This window comes from Oncorhynchus keta, chromosome 33 (genome assembly GCF_023373465.1).
Source record: "Oncorhynchus keta strain PuntledgeMale-10-30-2019 chromosome 33, Oket_V2, whole genome shotgun sequence".
In the NCBI taxonomy this organism is placed as follows: Eukaryota; Metazoa; Chordata; class Actinopteri; order Salmoniformes; family Salmonidae; genus Oncorhynchus; species Oncorhynchus keta.
Genome location: NC_068453.1, coordinates 14188357 through 14206843, shown reverse-complemented (window position 1 = coordinate 14206843; position 18487 = coordinate 14188357). Strand labels below are relative to the sequence as shown.

The 18487-nt window shown below is 43.6% G+C and overlaps 1 protein-coding gene across 1 annotated transcript; it reads right to left on the bottom strand.

Moving 5' to 3' along the window:
• Nucleotides 1-1623: 1623 nt before the first annotated feature.
• Nucleotides 1624-18126, bottom strand: LOC118372261 (patatin-like phospholipase domain-containing protein 2). The gene is made up of 10 exons (XM_035758080.2): nt 18060-18126; nt 17313-17526; nt 15793-16025; nt 15418-15483; nt 9031-9240; nt 6166-6226; nt 5778-5966; nt 5442-5574; nt 4842-4961; nt 1624-4716 (listed from the first exon to the last, which is right to left on the bottom strand). The coding sequence occupies exons 1-10, from the start codon at nt 18066-18068 to the stop codon at nt 4485-4487; spliced, it is 1467 nt and encodes a 488-aa protein (XP_035613973.2). The 5' UTR covers nt 18069-18126; the 3' UTR covers nt 1624-4484.
• Between the last annotated feature and the right edge of the window lie 361 nt (nt 18127-18487).

Genomic DNA, 18487 nt, shown 5'->3' with positions numbered 1-18487 from the left:
GATTTTTCCATACTCCAAACATACAACAGATATGAGCTCTGTTGTAATCTTTGCTGCTCACCTGCTGTGGGATATATGTATGGTGTGAATGAAAAGTTACCATATCCACTGTCACCAGGTAGTATGTCCACTATGTTGTCCTCTCTGAAACTGAGCACACAATGAAGAGTTGAGAAAAATCCTTGAATCATGAGTTGCTCCTTTCCAACGGGCAACAGTGTTTGGAAACTCTAAATTAGGAGTGCATACACCCTGAACTGAAAACCAGTTCTTACGGTTCCTGTACTCCTCAGTCAGCATCAAGAGTTGATGGACACTTGATGGGAACATGACATCCATTTATACAGTCAATCACTCCTGGGAAGTGCCCATATTCACAGCACATTATAGTTGGCTTGGCCAGTAGTATCAGGAAACTTGATGTAAAGACTCCTCAGTTCACAAATGGCCCTGCAGACTTTGAACTATTCTACACACAGTTGCTTCACTGGCAACACACAAATCACCAGTTTCACAATGAAATATTCCAGATGCCAGAAACCCCAAAGTGATCAGAACTGGGAGAGAATTGGGAAAAGGACTTCCTCTTTGAGACAGAAAGGAAAGTCTAGGCTCAAGCAAAGATATTATCTCCAATGCATGTTCTTTGTACATACGAAGGCGGTCTCAAAAAGCTATTTCATCAAAGTCCTTTAATGGATTACTCCTATCCACAAATCCTCATCTGGCTGGCCTCTGTAGTGCATGTTGGTCTACATTTAGATATTCCAAAAAGTCTATGTTCCCTCACAAAAGGTACTAAGCAGAAGTTAAACAGGCCTCTTTGAAGGATTAATTTAAACTTCAATTTAGTCCTTAGAGTAGCTCTAATCCTCCATCTTGCAATCGGCTTTGTTTAATCCAGAACAGGCTAAATCTACGACTATTTTAAGATAAATCTGTGCAAGTCGCTTTGAGTTAAGACAGCTCAAACAGGCATTTTAGTCTTGGACTAACTAGGCTTAAGCCTTGTCTGTGAAACCGGCCCATAGTTGGTTTAATGAGAGATCACCTCATGTTGAGCCGGTGCTCAATGTTGGTTGCAATTGACCCAATGTTTTCAGTTTTCACTTGCACAAAGAAAGTACAACAATATACAGTACATACTGCGGCAATATTTAAAACACGTATACACAGTTTCCATAATGATGAGGCACCACAATAGGATTTTAACAGTTACAGTATATTTAAACACAGAATGTCACGACTTACGAATGTACAAACCTGGTTTCCATTCCCATAATTATATATTTCCTTATTTAACCCGCTGGTTCCCCCATGGTTTTGTGTGTGTTTGTTCGTTGTAAGTTGGTCTGTATTTGTGAACTTGATTATTTTCCTTCTTGGAATATTTGTTGTTTTGAGTAAAGTTACGTGAATTACTCATCTCTGTGTCCTGCACCTGACTCCGCCTTACCTGCTACACCTAGACGCCTTACACATCATAACATTTTTTGTTGTGCTTTATGTTATTAAGATAAGGGCCAACTGTGCAATAACAACAATAATTGATAAAAGGAACAAGTAGGCAGAGGTTTTCAGTGTAACACATACAGTACCAGTCAAAGGTTTGGACACACCTACTCATTCAAGGGTTTTTCTTTATTTTTGCTATATTCTTCATTGTACAATAATAGCGAAGACATCAAAACTATCAATTAACACATATGGAATCATGTATTAACCAAAAAAGTGTTAAACAAATCTAAATATATTTTATATTTGATTCTTCAATGTAGCCACCCTTTGCCTTGATGACAGCTTTGCACACTCTTGGCATTCTCTCAACCAGCTTCATGAGGTTGTCACCTGGAATGCTTTTCCAACAGTCTTGAAGGAGTTCATACATATGCTAAGCACTTGATGGCTGCTTTTACTTCACTTTGCGGTCCAACTCATACCAAACCATCTCAATTGGGTTGAGTTTGGGTGATTGTGGAGGCCAGGTCATCTGATGCAGAACTCATTCACTCTCCTTCTTGGTCAAATAGCCCTTACACAGCCTGGAGGTGTGTTTTGGGTCATTGTCCTGTTGAAAATCAAATGATAGTCCCACTAAGTGCGAACCAGATGGGATGGCGTATAGCTGCAGAATTCTGTGGTAGCAATACTGGTTAAATGTGCCTTGATTAAATGCACCAGCAAAGCACCCCCACACCATCACACCTCCTCCTCCATGCTTCACGGTGGGAACCACACATGCAGAGATCATCTATTCACCAACTCTGCGTCTCACAAAAACACGGGATTGGAACCAAAAATGTCTAATTTGGACTCATCAGACCAAAGGACAGATTTCCACCGGTCTAATGTCCATTGCTCGTGTTTCTTGGCCCAAGCAAGTCTCTTCTTATTATTTGTGTCCTTCAGTAGTGATTTATTTGCAGCAATTCAACCATGAAGGCCTGATTCATGCAGTCTCCTCTGAACAGTTGATGTTGAGATGTTTCGGTTACTTGAACTCTGAAGCATTTAATTATAAATATTATTATAGTCAACTAGTATACCATCTGTATGATTTATGGACAAATTACAGCATCATATTTTGTGTCTTATTCATATGAAATTAGGTTGTCCTAAATAAAAAATATATATAAAATGACTTGAGAATTTAATCCGAAAGCATTTCAGTAAAGAGAATTTGGGGTAAAAAAAATACAAAATTCTGGCAAAAATGTCAAATGTTTTTAAAATAAGACACTTTCCAAAAAACTAGACATCTTAGTCCTCTGAATGATAGTTGATTTTGCAGATGCATCATGGTTTTTTTTAACTCAGTTTTCTACATACATTTTTAAACTGGTTTCATGAAATTGACCCATTTGAGATGCCATATACAAATTGTGAATCCTATGCAACTCAAGTTATTGTGCAAAAGCAACGGTCAACATTAAGAGAAGTTCTGAAAGGAACTTTCAAGAACATTGTCATTCAAATTTCTTGACATCACAGCTCATCACAGTAGTTCATAGTTCAGTTCAAGGGTCCTGTCTAATAGTACTCAGGAAAACGCACAGCTCATAGTCAAGGAAGTCAACTTTAACTCAGGTCAACAGTCCATTAGGAATGAATGCTACATTTAATTGAACACACATAGGTATGTACTGTTGCAAAGGAGGCTGCTGAGAGGAGGACAGCTCATAATAACGTCTGGAACAGAAAACACATGGGAACCATGTGTTTGATACCATTCCACTACCGCCATTACCACGAGCCCATCCCCCCAATTAAGGTGCTACCAACCTCCTGTGTACTGTAGGTAGGTAGCAGAGGAGGCTGGTGGGAGGAGATATAGGAGGACAGGCTCATTGTATTGGCTGGAATGGAATTAATGGAACAGAGTCAAACATGTGGTTTCCATATGTTTTTTATTTTAACTAGGAAAGTCAGTTAAGAAAATATTATTATTTACAATGACAACCTACTGGGGAACAGTGGGTTAACTGCCTTTTTCATGGGCAGAACGACAGATTTTGACCTTGTCAGCTCAGGGATTGTCACGCCTTGGTCATAGTGTTTTGTGTTTCGTTATATATTTGGTCAGGCCAGGGTGTGACATGGGTTTATTTTGTGGTATTTCGTATTGGGGTTTTGTGTTATTGGGATTGCGACTGCGTAGGGGTGTTGCATAGGCTTGGCTGCCAGAGGCGGTTCTCATTCAGAGTCAGGTGATTCTCGTTGTCTCTGATTGGGAACCGTATTTAGGTAGCCGGGGTTCACTGTGGATTTCGTGGGTGATTGTTCCTGTCTCTGTGTAGTTTCACCAGATAGGCTGTAATTAGGTTTCACTTTCCGTTTTGTTGTTTTGTATTTGTATCAGTTATTTCATGTACCGCGATTCATTCATTAAAGACATGAGTAACCACCACGCTGCATTTCGGTCCGACTCTCTTTCAACAAACGAAGAACGCCGTTACAGAGATTCAATCCAGCAACCTTTCGGTTACAGGCCCAACATTCTAACCACTAGGCTACCTGCCGCCCCTGTTTGATGTGGTTGATACCGTTCCATTTATCCTATTCCAGCCATGAGCCAGTCTACCTATAGCTCCTTCCACCAGCGTCCTCTGGTTGGTAGGTACTGTAAGTAGGTAGGTATAGTTGTAGTGACAACAAGTAATCTGGAAAAACTAGACATAGTTATTTATAAAATGTATAATTTCAAAAAAGAATTCACTTGCAGAGGCCTTTGGTGGTGAGCTGGTAAATTGTTCTACAATATGTACTGTAGAATAAAATATGATTGTTAGACTGATCAAAAGACATGATTAGTGTGTCTATAGCAACAGTTCTGGATCCCAAAGCTATTCAATCACATGACCATCATTTGTCCATCCCAGTTCCTATAGCCTATAGACAGGCCCTGTGGGAGGGATCTTGAGCTGGACTGTCCTATCATCTTTTAAAACAAAGTCAAAGTGTCCTCTCATTGGTGGATGGGACTGTCAGTCAGTCTCGTCCTGCGAGCCAACAAAGAAGCAGATCTGTCGTGGGGAGGGGCTGGGCATGAGGGGGCTGGTGGGGCGGCGGGAAGAGGGGGCGGTGGGGATGTTCCAGTATTGACTTTGGAGGTCAAGAGCAGAGAGAGCGAACCCGGAGAGGTGACAGTCTCTCTCCCTGGGTCCGTCACTGTCCAGGGGTAGGGGCAGGCTCATGCAATTCCTCAGGGAACCATCACTGCAAAAAGAAAAACACACAAGGCCATTAGACTTTATTCATACTGTATGACATACATCCAAATCTACACGTAGACTCCATCCATCCATAATATAACCCAGTAGTAGAAACTCCATGTCTCTCACCTGGTTATGTCTGCTGGTGCTCCTCTCCGGGTCTGTCTGTACACGCTCCCAGCCACATCCCCAGCCACCCCAGCTAGCCAACGCATATCTGCAGGCACCTCTGGGATCCACTCCACAAACCTGGAGTACAGGAGAGGGACAAGAAGAGTCAATGTACTGTGATGTACCACCAAGTGTGTGTGTGTGTGGGGGGGTCCTCAACAATTCCTGCGGTGGATTGACTTGCCAACTAGGTGGAGTCCCTGTGCAGCACATTCAAATGTATTGCGTTTAGTAGGAAACCTGTTTGTATTCCTAGTTCGTTTGTGTTCACAGTGTTATTTGTTTGCTGTGGTGGGCTAATGACTACTTTAAAGACTACTTTGTTGTCAGTGGTTGCTGTCAGGGCTAGTTTGAAGGTATTGGCTGCTGTATGCTAAAGGCTAGTTCTGCTAAAGGATAGTTATGCTAAAGGGTATTTCTGGGCTTTTTAAAAGCTGATTTGTTTGCATTACTGTTGTCATTGGTTGCTGTTTGAGCTACTGTGACTGCATTGAGTTCATTGAGGGCTTGTTAGTTTGTGGTAGGTAGCACTAGTAGTGGTATAGGATGTAGACTTACCTCTTGCCCACTGAGTAGGCTGATACCACAGGTAGTGTGCAGGGCAGGAGCATGTAGGAGGCCACTCTGACCGGCAGCATCTCAGACACCTGAGCATACAGACCAGGCTTCTGCTGGCACGCCTCACAAAACACTACAGTCACAGAGACACAACATGTCACACTTCGCTGACACAGGCACAGCCTCAGAGGACTTTCAGATACACACAACAACCACACGTCACTGACAAGAGCATGATAACAACACAATGTTAATGTCAGTGTTGTAACTAGATAACAACAGTTTCTAACAGCTTTCAGCAGAAAACATCTGAGTCTAGGTTAACCTCCCATCTACCTTTTTTGATTTGGGTTGGCAGGTTGTCAACAATCTGCTCATCCAGCCACCAGTGCCGCTTCCTCAGGAGGCGGAGCCGGCGGAGCATCCAGTCCTTAGTGGTTTCCGTGGCGATGGGCTTGCAGCAGCAGGTGTGTGTGGCTTCTGATAGGCTGGGGCCGGCAGTCGGACACTCCAGCTTCAGCAGATCTGACATCATAAAGAATACATTCATCATCTTTGTAACACAGCATAAAAATATTACCCCATAAATAAGTGCAGGTTAACTCCATACTTCATGTTGAACCCTGTACATCATTGATGCCCACTGCATGTACTGTATATCACAGTAGCTTATGATCTTAGCACAGCCCACTACTACTGTCAAAGGCAACCTAGTTATACTCACGGTTCTCCTCAAGAAAGCGAAGGGCGTCCTTGTAGCCACTCTGACATATCTCTGCCATGACCTGTCAAAGAAAACACATAGATCATACCTAAGGGATCATATGCAAGAGGTAGATTGAATAAATATAAGACATACAGTGCCTTGCGAAAGTATTCGGCCCCCTTTGCGACCTTTTGCCACATTTCAGGCTTCAAACATAAAGATATAAAACTGTATTTTTTTTGTGAAGAATCAACAACAAGTGGGACACAATCATGAAGTGGAACGACATTTATTGGATATTTCAATCCTTTTTAACAAATCAAAAACTGAAAAATTTGGCGTGCAAAATTATTCAGCCCCTTTACTTTCAGTGCAGCAAACTCTCCAGAAGTTCAGTGAGGATCTCTGAATGATCCAATGTTGACCTAAATGACTAATGATGATAAATATAATCCACCTGTGTGTAATCAAGTCTCCGTATAAATGCACCTGCACTGTGATAGTCTCAGAGGTCCGTTAAAAGCGCAGAGAGCATCATGAAGAACAAGGAACACACCAGGCAGGTCCGAGATACTGTTGTGAAGAAGTTTAAAGCCGGATTTGGATACAAAAAGATTTCCCAAGCTTTAAACATCCCAAGGAGCACTGTGCAAGCGATAATATTGAAATGGAAGGAGTATCAGACCACTGCAAATCTACCAAGACCTGGCCGTCCCTCTAAACTTTCAGCTCATACAAGGAGAAGACTGATCAGAGATGCAGCCAAGAGGCCCATGATCACTCTGGATGAACTGCAGAGATCTACAGCTGAGGTGGGAGACTCTGTCCATAGGACAACAATCAGTCGTATATTGCACAAATCTGGCCTTTATGGAAGTGTTGTCCTTCTGTGGAGTGGCAGCAGACGCCAGGAAGTCATTTCTTAAAGATATCCATAAAAGTGTTGTTTAAAGTTTGCCACAAGCCACCTGGGAGACACACCAAACATGTGGAAGAAGGTGCTTTGGTCAGATGAAACCAAAATTGAACTTTTTGGCAACAATGCAAAACGTTATGTTTGGCGTAAAAGCAACACAGCTCATCACCCTGAACACACCATCCCCACTGTCAAACATGGTGGTGGCAGCATCATGGTTTGGGCCTGCTTTTCTTCAGCAGGTACAGGGAAGATGGTTAAAATTGATGGGAAGATGGATGGAGCCAAATACAGGACCATTCTGGAAGAAAACCTGATGGAGTCTGCAAAAGACCTGAGACTGGGACGGAGATTTGTCTTCCAACAAGACAATGATCCAAAACATAAAGCAAAATCTACAATGGAATGGTTCAAAAATAAACATATCCAGGTGTTAGAATGGCCAAGTCAAAGTTCAGACCTGAATCCAATCGAGAATCTGTGGAAAGAACTGAAAACTGCTGTTCACAAATGCGGCGCTACAAAGTATTAACTTAAGGGGGCTGAATCATTTTGCACGCCCAATTTTTCAGTTTTTGATTCGTTAAAATGTTTTGAAATATCCAATAAATGTCGCTCCACTTCATGATTGTGTCCCACTTGTTGTTGATTCTTCACAAAAAAATACAGTTTTATATCTTTATGTTTGAAGCCTGAAATGTGGCAAAAGGTCGCAAATTTCAAGGGGACCGAATACTTTCGCAAGGCACTGTACTCCTAATCATATCACTGGATCATTAGGACTCAGATATACCCACCCAAACACGATATAGAGCATGATCTCACATTATGTGATTAGTTATAACTATCACTACCGCTGACTGATTTAGCAATAATGTTATCGCTGACAGTTAACAACCGTGTTAAACAAGTACAGCTGTTTATAACCACATAAAACAGAGGGGAATAACTAATATCAGCGGAACCCTCCTGTGCAACAGTGTTTGACTAGGGGTTAAAGGTCAACGTGGCAGAGTTCTTTCTGTTCTCTGGCTACTCCTTATTCTGTGTTCCTACAAAAACAAAGCAACAGGGAGAGAGGTATCTGGACAGATAACTTCACAGTGGTACGACATATGTGTGAATTTAGTCAGGGTAGGTTGAACACTATTACACGTGAAGGAAAAGGTAGGGTGGAGTCTTCTATGTGTGTGTGTGTCTGTGAATGTCATGTGTAAACAATATGTCAAAGGTGGCAGAGTGAAGTGAAACACACACTTCCTTTTCTAAGTAGGGCCTCTGCACATGGCTTTGTCGGTGGGATTTGGCATAATCCCCAAATTCCAGTAACAACATTCCAGGCACACACGAAGGGAAAAGACGGTGGCAGATCTGGGCAAAAACTGAACCAAGAGACAAAGACCAACCTCAAAGAGGGCAAAGTTCACCTGACGCTAAAAGTTGACTCCCATGTTATTATCCAGACAGTGAAGAAGTATGTGCAATACAGGAAATGTAATTCAACAAGGACAGAAGCCAATAACGTCCTGCCAGTATTGATCACTGTGGAGTTAGGGAGGAACAGGGGAGGGCAAAGTTCAGATAGGAAGTATGGGGGCTAAGGATAGGAGTCCAAAGAGGAGACAGGGTAAGGGGTGAAATGGGGGAGTTGGGGTTATATAATCAGGGAATAGGATAGTGGAAGGTCAGGGGCCCAGTCTCCCATACCAGACTACTACGCTCTCCTACAGAAATGTATAGAATGTTTAGACTATTTCAAGGGTACCTATATAAGGATTTCATTACACAAAACCCATACATAAGGCTTCTATTTACAAGTAGTCATAAACAACCCATCTGATGAATTGGACTAAGGAGCATCCTGATCCTCCATCCTACCTTTGGGAATAGGGCCGACATAAGGACTACAAACCTCTTCCCAGGGCCATGCATAACGCATTGGTAAGCAGTCATAGCGGTCTACCTACCTTGGGTTCTGGGGGGAACAGGGCATTGCTGAGGCGGTACATATTGTCCAGGTTCATCTGGATGGAGGTTTTGGTGAAGCGCAGCTCGTGGAAGTTGAAAGAGGTGTCCCGGGGACAGATGTCGCTCTCGCCGGAGAACGGAGAGATGCTGATGGTGTTCTTCAGCTCCGACTGAGGAAGGTTGTCACTGATTCCCCCATCCACGTAACGCTGGAGAGAGAAGAGGGGGAGACAGGGAGGAGGAAGAGAGCGAGAAAGTGAGAATAATTGGGTGTTTTTGGACCCATGCACAACTATAAACAAGCTGTATTTGTTTGACCACAGGGCCACAGCCTTTACATAAAAACACCCCAGGCATACTGTAGTCCGGACGTCTCAGGGCCGACATAGATGACTGTTCTAAATCTCTATTTATATATTATAAATATTTGTTGTTGACTTCCTCTGCCTATCTTCTGCTAAAAAAATATGTAACTTATAACCCAACTCGGTTATCACTGAAATCTAACATGATACGATACAACACATTCAAGGACACATTCCCCTCTTGAGGGCATATTAGGCATGTCAGATTTCCCCTTAGCTAGCTTCTCCACACTGCCAACTCATGACCAAACAATCTCACATTACTATTTGGAGAATTAATCAATTTTTACACCAATCTCATGTAATTATCCGATGCAGCTCCATTCCAAGTTCAGATGCTACCCTCTAACATTTCAACACGAATGAATCGTTTTCCAGTGTAAAACGCTGAGAACATCTGAGGGGAAAAAAGGATAGCAGTGCCAGTTCCAAAGCATGATCAAGACTCAACTTGGCAGTGAGTTTAGCAAAGAGAGTTCAGGGCTGAGGACAAAGAATGCACTATATTTCCTTGTTCAGAGTGTCAAAGCCAACTGAGTCCAGTGATGAAATCTAGTTTAAATGAAACTTCATCACTTTCACAAGAAACTTAAATAAGTAGTATGCGCATTATTCTGAAAAAGTACATGCTCCGTCAACTGACAGATAGTTCAACTTCATGCCCTCAGATATGCTGTTTATAAGTCATTTATTACTGTTCTATATATTTGTCATAATAGACCTAGTATGGGGCATATATCTATATACAGAGATGAGGCAAACATCTATATAGAGACATGGTGTCACACCCTGATCTGTTTCACCTGTCTTTGTGCTTTACTACACCCCCCAGGTGTCGCCCATCTTCCCCATTATCCCTTGTGTATTTCCCCCTGTGTTCTCTGTTTGTCTGTTGCCAGTTTGTTTTGTTCGTAGAACCTACCAGTGTTTTTCCCCTCGCTCCTGTCTTCTCTTCCTGCTTTCTATTTTTTTGACCAAGCTCTGCCTGACCTGACCTGATGTAACTCTGAGCCTGCCTGCCATCCTGTACCTTTGCCCCTGTTCTTGTAATAAACATTGTAACTTCGACACAGTCTGCATCTGGGTCTTACCTTAAAACATGATAAATGGAGCATACATCTACATAGAGAGATGGGACATAAATATAAATCCAGAGATGGGACAGAACGTGTCTCCTTCCTGAGCGGTATGACGGCTGCCTGGTCCCATGGTGTTTATACTTGCTAGGAGACAGAACGTGTCTCCTTCCTGAGCGGTATGACGGCTGCCTGGTCCCATGGTGTTTATACTTGCTAGGAGACAGAACGTGTCTCCTTCCTGAGCGGTATGGCGGCTGCCTGGTCCCATGGTGTTTATACTTGCTAGGAGACAGAACGTGTCTCCTTCCTGAGCGGTATGACGGCTGCCTGGTCCCATGGTGTTTATACTTGCGTACTATGTTTGTACAGATGAACGTGGTACCTTCAGGCTTTTGGAAATTGCTCCCAAGGATGAACCAGACTTGTGGAGGTCTACATTTTTTTTCTGAGGTCTTGGCTGATTTCTTTTGATTTTCCCATGATGAGGTAGGCCTTGAAATATATCCACAGGTACACCTCCAATTGACTCAAATTATGTCAATTAGCCTTTAATTTTCTGTTTTTTTTCTGGCACAGTCAACTTAATGTATGTGAACGTCTGACCCACTGGAATTGTGATACAGTGAATTATAAGTGAAATAATCTGTCTGTAAACAATTGTTGGAAATATTATTTGTGTCATGCACAAAGTATAGTCGTGGCCAAAAGTTTTGAGAATGACACAAATATTAATTTTCACAAAGTCTGCTGCCTCAATTTGTATGATGGCAATTTGCATTTACTACACAATCAAAAGTCCCTCTTTGCCATGCAAATGAACTGAATCCCCCCAAAACGTTTCTACTGCATTTCAGCCCTGACACAAAAGGACCAGCTGACATCATGCCAGTGATTCTCTCGTTAACACAGGTGTGAGTGTTGATGAGGACAAGGCAGGAGATCCCTCTGTCATGCTGATTGAGTTTGAATAACAGACTGGAAGCTTCAAAAGGAGGGTGGTGCTTGGAATCATTGTTCTTCCTCTGTCAACCATGGTTTCCTCCAAAGAAACACGTGCCATCATCATTGCTTTGCACAAAAAGGGCTTCAAAGGCAAAGATATTGCTGCCAGTAAGATTGCACCTAAATCAACCATTTATCGGATCATCAGGAACTTCAAGGAGAGCGGTTCAATTGTTGTGAAGAAGGCTTCAGGCCGCCCAAGAAAGTCCAGAAAGCAACAGGACCGTCTCCTAAAGTTGATTCAGCTGCGGGGTCAGGGCCCCCAACAAGTACAGAGCTTTCTCAGGAATGGCAGCAGGCAGGTGTGAGTGCATCTGCACACACAGTGAGGCTGTCACGCCCTGACCTGAGTTATCTTTATTATTTGGTTAGGTCAGGGTGTGACAAGGGTGGTTTGTTTAGTTTTTGTATTGTCTAGGGGGTTTTGTATGTCTAGGGGTTTTTCTAATCTAGGTGTTTATATGTCTATGGTTGCCTAGATTGGTTCTCAATCAGAGGCAGCTGTTTATCATTGTCTCTGATTGGGAACCATATTTAGGTAGCCATATTCCTTGGTTATTTTGTGGGTTGTTATTCTATGTTTAGTTGCCTGGTCTGCACTATTAAAGAGTTATGAACGCTTACCACGCTGCGCCTTGGTCTCATCAATATGACGAACGTGGCAGAGGCGAAGACTTTTGGAGGATGGCCTGGTGTCAAGAAGGGCAGCAAAGAAGACACTTCTCTCCAGGAAGGAGAAGACAAGGTGAGCACTACAACCAGTCCTGTGTCATGCCAACAGTAAAGCATCCTGAGACCATTTATGTGTGGGGTTGCTTCTCAGCCAATGGAGTGGGCTCACTCACAATTTTGCCTAAGAACACAGCCATGAATAAAGAATGGTACCAACACATCCTCCGAGAGCAACTTCTCCAAACCATCCAGGAACAGTTTGGTGACAAACGATGCCTTTTCCAGCATGATGGAGCACCTTGCCATAAGGCAAAGGTGATAACTAAATGGCTCGGGGAACAAAACATCAATATTTTGGGTCCATGGCCAGGAAACTCCCCAGACCTTAATCCCATTGAGAACTTGTGGTCAATCCTCAAGAGGCGGGTGGACAAACAAAAGCCATAAATTCTGACAAACTCCAAGAATTGATTATGCAAGAATGGGCTGCCATCAGTGCCATGTGGCCCAGAAGTTAATTGACGGCATGCCAGGGCGGATTGCAGAGATCTTGAAAAAGAAGGATCAACACTGCAAATATTGACTCTTTGCATCAACTTTTTGTAATTGTCAATAAAAGCATTTGACACTTATGAAATGCTTGTAATTATACTTCAGTATTCCATAGTAACATCTGACAAAAATATCTAAAGACACTGAAGCGGCAAACTTTGTGAAAATTTATATTTGTGTCATTCTTGTCATGGACGTCGTCGTGGAAATGACCGGACCAAGGTGCAACGTGGTGAGCGTACATTTTCCTTTATTTAGGTAAATGTCGCCAACAAAACAAGAAACAAAGCAACAACCCTAGTCACACCCTGGCCTAACACGACTGTAGATGTCCTATCCGACTTGTCAAAACTGCAGTTTTGTTAACAAGAAATGTGTGGAGTGGTTGAAAAAATAGTTTTAATGACTCCAATCTAGGTGTATGTAAACTTCGACATCAACTGTACATCTATATATATATATATATATATATATATATATATATACACTGCTCAAAGAAATAAGGGAACACTAAAATAACACATCCTAGATCTGAATGAATGAAATATTCTTATTAAATACTTTTTCCTTTACATAGTTGAATGTGCTGACAACAAAATCACACAAAAATGATCAATGGAAATCAAATTTATCAACCCATGGAGGTCTGGATTTGGAGTCACACTCTTAATGAAAGTGGAAAACCACACTACAGGCTGATCCAACTTTGATGTAATGTCCTTAAAACAAGTCAAAATGAGGCTCAGTAGTGTGTGTGGCCTCCACGTGCCTGTATGACCTCCCTACAATGCCTGGGCATGCTCCTGATGAGGTAGCGGATGGTCTCCTGAGGGATCTCCTCCCAGACCTGGACTAAAGCATCCGCCAACTGCTGGACAGTCTGTGGTGCAACATGGCGTTGGTGGATGGAGCGAGACATGATGTCCCAGATGTGCTCAATTGGATTCAGGTCTGGGGAAAGGGAGGGCCAGTCCATAGCATCAATGCCTTCCTCTTGCAGGAACTGCTGACACACTCCAGCCACATGAGGTCTAGCATTGTCTTGCATTAGGAGGAACCCAGGGCCAACCGCACCAGCATATGGTCTCACAAGGGGTCGGAGGGTCTCATCTCGGTACCTAATGGCAGTCAGGCTATCTCTGGCGAGCACATGGAGGCCCCCCCAAAAAATGCCACCCCACACCATGACTGACCCACCGCCAAACCGGTCATGCTGGAGGATGTTACAGGCAGCAGAACGTTCTCCACGGCGTCTCCAGACTCTGTCACGTCTGTCACATGTGCTCAGTGTGAACCTGCTTTCATCTGTGAAGAGCACAGGGCGCCAGTGGCGAATTTGCCAATCTTGGTGTTCTCTGGCAAATGCAAACATCCTGCACGGTGTTGGGCTGTAAGCACAACCCCCACCTGTGGACGTCGGGCCCTCATACCACCCTCATGGAGTCTGTTTCTGACCGTTTGAGCAGACACATGCACATTTGTGGCCTGCTGGAGGTCATTTTACAGGGCTCTGGCAGTGCTCCTCCTTGCCCAAAGGCGGAGGTAGCGGTCCTGCTGCTGGTTTGTTGCCCTACTACGGCCTCCTACACGTCTCCTGATGTACCAGCCTGTCTCCTGGTAGCGCCTCCATGCTCTGGACACTACGCTGACAGGAACAGCACACCTTCTTGCCACAACTCGCATTGATGTGCCATCCTGGATAGTGGGTTGTAGACTCCGTCTCATGCTACCACTAGAGTGAAAGCACCACCAGCATTCAAAAGTGACCAAAACATCAGCCAGGAAGCATAGGAACTGAGAAGTGGTATGTGGTCACCTACTGCAGAACCACTCCTTTATTGGGGGTGTCTTGCTAATTGCCTATAATTTCCACCTGTTGTCTATTCCATTTGCACAACAGCATGTGAAATGTATTGTCAATCAGTGTTGCTTCCTAAGTGGACAGTTTGATTTCACAGAAGTGTGATTGACTTGGAGTTACATTGTGTTGTTTAAGTGTTCCCTTTATTTTTTTGAGCAGTGTATGTAGATAGATAGATAGATAGAGAGAGACGGCTGTGCAGGGGTGGAGGAGGTTAAACAGGATATCTAAATAGCTATCTATGAACGTGACACACCAGACAATGGCCTATACTTATTGAACAATCTAGTGTGTTCCGCCTGTGTTCTATGGATGTATAATTTGGCACTGAGCAAGGGACATGCCCAGATGGAGGCTATATGCCCTCAATGATAACAAGAGCAGATAGCAGTGAAATATACTAGAGAATAATAGGTCATTGATATATGGTAGTTGATGTTTTGGAGGACTGTGCTCCTATGTCCTAGTGACTCAGTTTAGAATGGAGCAACCCTGGACTTCCTGGTCCCAATCTGCTGAGGCCAGAAACCAGTCTGGAAGTATATAATACACCACTGGTCTGCCAAGGGAAATGGTTCACAGGCTGATTAGCTCCTAGAGTAAGGTAGACTGACACATGAACAAGTACCAGAGTGTATGCACAGACCGACAGACAGACACACAAACAGAAAAACACAACATTGCGCTACACTTGAACCTAGCCACCTTATGACTATGACCTGAGCAATAAAGGCATTAGAGACGAGACCATAATAAACCCAGTCTAACATCTGCTGCTTTTTCTTAGAAAACAAGGAAACAGTGTTCAAAGAAACGTAAGAAAGCAGTTGAGGCATTAGGGCCTTGGGCACTTACCACTCCTTGGAAGGATGGAGGGATCAGGCCACAGTATATGGGGATGAAACAGCTACACAGCAGTGCCTGTAGACACATCAGAGAGAGAGAGAGATGTTACACAGTCCAACCCAGTTTACATTACATACAACACATGTAAACAGTCAATGGCAAGGCCAGTAGGTGAAAGGACAAATATGTATGGGATATGTATGGGATATGGAAAAACTCAAGTGCTCAGTGGTGTTCAGGGCCCATATTCACAATGTGTTTTACAGTATGAGTACTGATCTGCGATCAGGTGCCACCTCCTTATCCAACTGATCCTAGATCAGTACTCCTACTCGGATATGTTTTGTGAATAGAAGCCCAGGTGGGTTGAGTGGGGACACTCACCTGGATGAGCTCCTCCTTGGACTTGAACTCGGACACGATGACGTTTTGTCCATCAGACACGCGAGTGAGTGACACACACAGCCTCCCGGAGGCGAGTGTGTGCGCGTCGGCGGGCAGGTCACGCTCCAGGCCCGACCTGATGACCTTGACCAGGTTGAAGGAGGGGTGGAGGGGACCCAGGTTACGCTTCCGGGCCTCCTTTACTGTCTCGATCACATCCTCACAGCACTTAGCTAGAGGAGGGGAGAGACAGAGAGACAGTGTGTTAGTTGTGTTTGGGCCTTCCGCTGGGAGGAATTGGATGTTTTTTATTCAAAGGAAGATTAGTTCTCAAGGGAACTAAACAGTGATCTGTAGCTCACAAAACATTTCTCAACTGGTTTAACTTATTTACTGCTCTGCACCTGTACTGAGCTAGTTATATGTGTTCATCTTGTCTACACTTGGATGGAATGGATCTGAAGACTGTTATACACACAGACAGAATTCCAGTAAAGAAAATCAAGTGATTACAAAAACACTGAGGTTGTCTTATCTGGCTGAAATAAGGATGTTACTCCTACTATCAGTGGAACACATTGGAGTCACTGAGTGACAGTGAAACTCTGAGGACATGAACGGTAACCTATATCTTCCTTCTGCCAATTTTCACAACAATCCAGTACTTTCTTTTGACTCTTAATGACGCCTTTATTGACTGTTCACTCGATTGTTATCTCTCTATTACTATTTCAAATCTCTCACCCTCTTTAACTCTCTCTCTCCCGCTCTCATTTAGATAGGACACAACTGGGACACTTACTAAGTTCCCCAGTCTTTCGTCTCTTCACTATAAGGTTATTGGGTTTAAAAGACAGTGAAAGAGGCATGGTATCACACCGAGACTCAGCGAAGAGTCACGTTCTATGTCAAGCTGGGGCATGTTTGCTCTTAATCATGATTGCGTTTTTCCCTCAGTCAGCGAGATCTATCAGTACCATTGGGAGGCCTCTGATCTAGAGGACCAATAGGTCAATAGTCCTATAACTGACCCAGATGACATTTATCAATGGTGTGACATGATCAATGAGTGGAAGGCTACCATATTTAAATACAGGCAGCCATTTTGGCTCTAACCATGTAATTCTTAATAATTAGTAGTTTATTACATGAAAATAATACATGCCATTTAGCAGATGCTTTTATCCAAAGAGATGTACAGTCATGTGTGAATACATTTTGTGTCTGTGTGGACCGGGGAATTGAACCCACTACCCTGGCGTTAAAAGTGCCATGTTCTACACTGAGCTACAAAGGAGCCCCAGTATAACCACCTATCCATTACATAAGAGCAAAGTTTTAAGCATTGCTGAAATAATTTCGCCCGTGTATCAAGGCCACAAGTGATTATTCTTTAAAGGTAATTTAGTTGCTAATCTAAAATTGCGACTTTTGCGTAAAAGTCACCATCCAGGCATTCATTCCACTGATGACAGGGTGCGATGAACTCAAGGGGCCAGTGTAGGGTATTGGATGCTCACCTATGGATGCCTGGCTGGCGAGCACCGAGGCGGTTAGGGCACCGGCCGAAGCCCCGTAAATCTTGGTGGCACCTTTGATAAGGTAGGGCGCTTGTTCCAACAGGCAGCTGGCCACTCCGATGTGATAGATCCCCAGGAACCCGCAGCCGGCGAACGACAGATTCCATTCCTTCGTTAGGTCGAACATCCCGGGAGGACAGTCTTTAACGAGGACCTACAAGTTTGGGTAAATGCGCTTGTAATAATGACTCCAAAATTTTACCCTTGAGGTCTATGACAAGTTCCCTTCATTACTGAATGTCAACAACAGTTCCGAAAGAGGACGGCTCAAACTAGCGCACACTACTCAGTCTACTCCTCTCGTGTAACGTACAAAGAGACAGTTATGTATTGAGAATCGCTGGAGGGCTGACTTGCCATAAACTTCCCGGTTCCAGAACAGGGCAGGTCTGGCCAATCCGCATAAGGAGGCTGAGCCTTATTTTAGGTGGAGCCACGCCCCCACATTCTGCATTGGTAACACATGAAAGCGATGCAATCCATTCATGTCTATTCTATTCTAATATATTATTTTCAAATCTATATTCGTTTCACCTGCCTGCTATTACTGTGACATGTCGAACTTTATTATTAACCGATTTCAGCCTATAGGCTAACATCCGGAGTATTCCATAGGCTCATGATACCATTCACGTATATTTAAAAACCGAATCTGTTAATTTGATCTTCCAAGAACAACAGGCCTACCTGCATCATATTGAATGCTTCGCGTACGCTTGAAGGCGTTCCTCTTCCGGCTACAGAGACTAGTGAGCACGCGCATACAACGCCACAACGAACTGGTGCTGAAGCTGAAGAGGAGGCGCTCGCATTACATGATCGCATACAATTCCATCACGTTGCAACGACGTGATTGGCTGAAGCCTGGAGGCCAATGAGTACTTCGCTCACGCACTATCACGTCCTTGCCAAGCCATACTGAAGAGGAAACAAACTATCGCTCTCAAAACAAATCTAATTATAACCGTTGAATTGATTACGAAGATATTTTCGTTTGGTGCCCGTTTTGAGGATGGCCGAGAGGAGGCAAACACGCTAAGCACCCAGATAGAGTTCGAGAGCAAATACTTCAAGTTTGATGGAGTGCGGCTCTCACCCTTCTGCAGAGGAACGAT

What these genes read in the sequence shown, in the direction of transcription:
- LOC118372261 (XM_035758080.2), bottom strand. An exon ending in GCCAACCCAAATCAAAAAAG is followed by an intron (nt 5,575 to 5,777) that starts GTAGATGGGAGG and finishes CTGTGACTGTAG; the next exon opens with TGTTTTGTGAGGCGTGCCAG. An exon ending in GCACCAGCAGACATAACCAG is followed by an intron (nt 4,717 to 4,841) that starts GTGAGAGACATG and finishes TTCTTTTTGCAG; the next exon opens with TGATGGTTCCCTGAGGAATT.